Consider the following 6,000-nt stretch of genomic DNA (forward strand, 5'->3'; position numbering starts at 1 on the left):
ACCGGTTCGCCTAAATACAAATTGTACCAAATTTAGTACCATATATTATATATATTATTTCACCCAAATTGTACGAAATTTAGTACCATTTAGTACAAATTTTCATAACTAACTACATCATACAGAAATTTTATTTTCAAATTTCAATATGCCAACTCTATTGGTTCTCCCATTTAGTATACATAAGAATGAATTTACAAAACTACCTACATTCTATAGTCCCAGAATGCAATAGTAATCTTATTTCAAAATTTCATAATTCCAGCTCTATCGGTTCACCCAAAATGAAAATTGTACCAAATTTAGTACCATTTATTTAAAATACCATTTAAGTACAAATTTTAAGATTCCAGCTCCAACCATTTCTCCAAATTCAAATTGTACCAAATTTAGTACCGTTTAGTGCTTTTCGTATACATGAGTACACATTTCCAGAACTTCCTCCTTACATCGACTCTACTCCTAAACCTACATTCCCATTGTAAATTTCAAGTTTTAACCCTAACCCTTCACATGATACGATATTGTATCAAATGTAGTACATTTTAGTGCTTTTCGTACACTTAAAGTGCGGATTTTCAAAACCCCTTAGTTATATCTATCATACACTCCATCAGTGACCCTCATTCTAACTTTAAGAGTTCTAGCTCTACCGCTTCCTCAACTTCAAAGGGTACAATATTTAGTACTTTTTAATACATTTCGTACCGTTCTAGTACGAATTTCGGACCAAGAGTGGCCCTAACCTAAAATATCAAGATTCTAGATTCAACAGCTTCGTCTGGGCGTTGATGAATCGTTAAGCAGGGTGAGATAAAAAAAAACTGCAAAAAAGTCAAATGCCAAAAATTTAGAATTTTTTTAAATCTTATTGAATGAATGCAAAAAATGCCGGAAATAGCATCAAATTTTAGAATAAATTTAGATTTGTTCGACCTTTGGCACGAATTACGACCTTAAAACGGACAATGAAACCGTCATACGCTGCCCGAATGTTGCTCTGCGGTATTTTGGGCGAAGCGCTTGCTTGAGATGATCGACATTTTGGTATATTTTAGTGCCAACCTTACTTGCCAAAATACTATAGACACAATAGTCCAACGGATTGGTATCCAGAGATTTTGGTAGCCATGGAAATGCGTTGGAAATGTAGCGAGGAACCTCATTTTGAAAGCACTCTTGGGTGGCACGTGCTGAGTGGGATGGTGCTGAGTCCTGTTGGAATGTACAAGGTCTGCGGCGTGCCCAAGACTTTAATACACCCTCCAGAATATTTTTGCTATAATATTCGGCATTTATTCTGATGCCACGGTCGATTAAAACGAGCGAAGGGCAACAATCGGCTGTTATGGCGGCCCACACTATTACCATGGCCGGCGCTCGAGTTCTGATGGCCAACCGAAGATGCACATTTTCAGCTGACCTCTTTGTAAAGTAAACTCGATCATATTGTTTGTTTACAAAATGCTGGACAACGAATGTTTTCTCATCGGATATAACTAATTCGGTAGTTCACCACCTTCGGCCAAGCGAAGCAACTCTTTAGAGTCTATTTTCTTTCTGTTGCGGTATAAGTTCTTACACTTTTTCGAGTTTCAATGGCTTTTCCCAGAGCTCATTTTTCAATATTTGCCGAATGGAATATTGCGATATGTTTAGCTAACGAGCCATTTTTCGGCCACTGCAACGCGGGTTTCGATCAAGTCGCTTCTTTACTTTTCGAGCCATTTCTGCTGATATTGTTGTTCCTTCCGTCCACTTCCTTGACGTCGGGTTACTCTACCAGTATCACGGTAACGAGCGATGGTAGGATACATATAAAACTTATTCACATTTAAATGCTGGAGTACTCTAACGATAGGCACTTGTGATTTTCCAGTTAAATATAAAGAAATCACTTGAATTCCATGAAGAATAACTTTTTTTCTGGAAAACTGTCACCAAAATGCTTTTGTACCCTTTATAATGAGCTATCACTGGAATAATTCTAACAGCTGTTGGACGAGTGGCTTAGAAATGACAGGAGTCTGAAGTTGGTTGCTATTTTTTCATCTCACCGTATTTAAATTATCGAACATTGGGTGGGGGTACACGTCTGTCGGCAAAACCGACTGATACTTTTTAGCTTGATATTTAGCAAAAAGGCAATTCTGAATTGTTGAGAGTTGTCAAAATCCGTCCAGCCCTTCTTCGATATGTGAGATTGTATATATTTTTCTATATATGCGATATCTTAGATTTCAGCCGATCATAATCCCACCTCCATACTAAATTTCGTGAGTATCGGACCTGTAGAGTGATTACAATCTAACATGCATGGCAAGATCGATTGAGCTTGGCGAGATAGGAAGATCCTTATATACATTTCTATGTGCAGGACCAATATTTCGATGTGTTACACAATTTGTGGCCCAATCTAACTAAAAATCGAAAAAAAAACAACCCCAAAACAAAAGGAACATATACATATAGTATCAAAACCAGTGTCCTTTTAACAAACTTTGAAAAAAAAATGAACAGGGAACATGTATTATTTTAATTGAAAATTATAGAAAATATAAAGCTGAGGTTGTGGTAGATCCTTGTTATATTCAAGGTTTTTGTTTTGAGGATTATAGCTAACATTTTTCGTCTCAATTGATAAAATGGAGTTTAAGTCTGAGAAGAAGTCGGTTATGATAAATAAACATCGGTATATGCCAATATGCTCTTCCGTATTTTTTTATTAATTGAATACTTAATAATATTAATAATTACTTAATTTAATAAAAATAATAATAATTTAAGTGAATATGAAATACGTTATCAACACAAACTAAAACGCATATTGCAAAATATAGAAGGCATATTTTTTGGTGAATGCCTCTAAATGGCATCTTCTATACAAATTTTCCCATTTTTTTATATTTTGGATAAAAATTTTAGTCATATACAATATTAAATACGTATATCAATACCGACAATGTAGGAAATGTGTCTTCACATCCAGATTAACTTATTATTATGGGTTAATTAGTAAAAAGCACTACATCATTTTAATGGTATGACCAATATTAAAACAAAATGTACATATATTTGTAAATCGTGGCTTTTAATAATTACTATCCAAAATAATATTTTTCATTTTTGGTCTTTTCAATAGGAAATCGAATAAAAAAAATTGGAAGCGACTAGTCTATTTTTATGCATTTTACAGACCTTAAAGCATTTTCCCATAAATTCTTTCCAGGGTTTATTACATTTTCTTATATCTTTGAAATTAATGCCTAAAAGTATGCTTTACTTTTATATCTATTTATCAAGATGTCTCTGTAAAAACAGACAAAATAAATGTAAATTTAACATAAGCATGTTAACATATCTCTGTAGTTTGGCAGTTAACAGACCCATGATGCTCATAACATAACATTAAATTAACATTAAAACATGTACATTAATCCAACTCTGTAAAGGAATAATTGAGCCACTGTCTTTAACATTTCAACCCAAAAATGAACATTTCAGAATTTATGCAGCGTTATGCAACAAATGCGATAAGTATTGTAATTGGAAAAAATGAATTACCGTAATTACAGTTTGTGAAAACTGCAAAGTGTCAGTTTTCCATATTTACAATGCAGTTTTTCGAAAATAATTATATGCATTTAATAATTTTTAACAGTCATTATTTATTGGCAGTGTGTTATTCTGGCAAACCACAACAAGTTTTGCTCCTGCAAATATATTGTCTTTGAAACATTAATTAAATAATTTTCAATTTTTTTTCATTTGCTTTGCAGGTATACCAGCCACATTGACTTACATTAATATGGATCATAGCGTTACCGGTTCTCCTGCATTGATACCCTATCCCGACTGGCGTTCAAATACAGCTGGAGATTGTGCAAACAGCATTACCACAGCTTATCGTATTAAGGTTGATGAATGTGGTCGTTTGTGGGTTTTGGACACTGGCACTTTGGGTATTGGCAACACCACCACCAACCCCTGTCCCTATGCCGTGAATGTTTTCGATTTGGCCACACACACACGCATACGCCGCTATGAGCTGAGGCCGGAGGACACGAATGCAAATACTTTTATTGCCAACATTGCTGTGGACATTGGCAAGAGTTGTGATGATGCTTTTGCTTATTTCTCTGATGAGTTGGGTTATGGTTTGATTGCCTATTCATGGGAACAGAATAAGTCATGGCGTTTCTCGGGACATTCGTACTTCTTCCCCGATCCCTTGAGAGGTGATTACAACATTGCCGGTCTCAATTTCCAGTGGGGTGAGGAGGGCATCTTTGGCATGGCTTTGTCGCCCATTCGTTCGGATGGTTATCGCACGATGTATTTCAGCCCCCTGGCCAGTCATAGGCAATTTGCTGTATCCACTCGGATTTTGCGTGATGAAACTCGTGTTGAGGATAGCTATCATGACTTTATTGCTTTGGATGAACGTGGACCCAATTCTCACACCACTGCCCGTGTTATGAGCGAAGATGGTGTTGAGTTGTTCAATTTAATCGATCAAAATTCTGTGGGTTGTTGGCATTCGTCCATGCCCTACTCACCCCAGTTCCATGGTATTGTGGATCGTGATGATGTGGGTCTGGTGTTCCCCGCTGATGTTAAAATCGATGAAAACAAAGATGTTTGGGTACTCTCAGATCGTATGCCGGTGTTTTTGCTTTCCGAATTGGATTACAATGATGTGAACTTCCGTATCTATACCGCTCCCCTGAGCACGCTCATTGAGGGCACTGTCTGCGATCAACGCAGCAATGTGTATGGCCCCCACAACTCAGTTGCCGCTGTAAAGCCCCTACATCCCATCTATCCCAAGACGTACTTAAATCCCACAGCCAAGCCATCCTACGTAGCAATTCCCTCATCACGTCCCTCATATTTGCCACCCTACAGTGGCTCACAGCGCCCGAATGTTCCTAATGCCTTTTTGTACAATCAACAACACAATGCCCTTACCTATGATGCCGCGAATGGACCTCATCTATTCCCGGCGATAGCACAAATCCAACAGATTCAACATCCCGCACCAGCTGCCCGTGAAGGTCTGGGTAGTTATGCCACATCACGTTCCGTTCCCTGGTGGCAGCAACATCACTAGATCGTCATCCGCAGCAACCGCCCCCCCACTCCACATCCGCCCATCATTAGTCTAAATGTCTTGTGTCTGTGTTTGTTTATTTTTTTATTAAGAATTCTGTCATTGTGGTTCATATCGTGAAGAAGTATTGCAAATTTATATAATTATCATATTTTCAATAACTGTATATGTTTGTATGTATGTAATGTTTAGTGCTGAATTTATTATTTTTTTATTATTTACATAGATACGTGTTTTCATTTATTTTATTTCATTTGACCATTATCATTATTTGGCATATATGTTTGTATTTTTTGTTTAATTATTGGATTTTATATATATGTATTTTATAATGACAAAAAAATACTCATGTATCTGTTAAATAAACAAAAAATTTATAAATAAAATATTTTTTTCTATATTAATTTAAAAAAATATATGTGTCGAGTCTTTGTCTCATTTTGTGTAAACAAAGAACTATCTACATATGTAGATAGAACTGATTGGTTGAGAGTCAACACCCAGAAGAAACGCCTGATGCTGGAATCTTGAAATTTTGCACGATGGTCACTCTTGGTCCGAAGGGGTCAGATAAGGCTGGGTTTTTGGAAATTCGTACTAGAACGGTACGATAAGTATTAAAAGGTACTGAAAATGGTATCCTTTGTATTTAAGGACGTAATAGAGCTAGAAGTCTTAACTTTGGAATGAGGGTCACTGATGGAGTGTATGATGTGTAGATGCACCAAAGGGTTTTTGGAAACTCGCACTATAAGTGTAAGTGTACGAAAAGTACTAAATTGTAATACATTTGGTACCATTTCGTATCTCGTGAACGGTTGGAGCTGAAATTCGGAATGGGAATCAAGGTTGAGGAGTAGAGTCGATGTAAGGAGGTAGTTTTCGAA

General features: G+C 36.4%; 1 protein-coding gene across 1 annotated transcript in view; it reads left to right on the forward strand.

The window, feature by feature from the left end:
• LOC101891798 (protein yellow) overlaps positions 1-5,525 on the forward strand; it is a 39,424-nt gene extending 33,899 nt beyond the window's left edge. The window contains 1 exon segment of the mRNA XM_011292650.3: positions 3,780-5,525. Within this exon segment, the coding sequence (XP_011290952.2) occupies positions 3,780-5,113 (1,334 nt within the window). The 3' untranslated portion in view covers positions 5,114-5,525.
• The last annotated feature ends 475 nt before the right edge of the window (positions 5,526-6,000 follow it).

The sequence above is a fragment of the Musca domestica genome, unplaced genomic scaffold (genome assembly GCF_030504385.1).
Source record: "Musca domestica strain aabys unplaced genomic scaffold, Musca_domestica.polishedcontigs.V.1.1 2, whole genome shotgun sequence".
NCBI classification, from domain to species: domain Eukaryota; kingdom Metazoa; phylum Arthropoda; class Insecta; order Diptera; family Muscidae; genus Musca; species Musca domestica.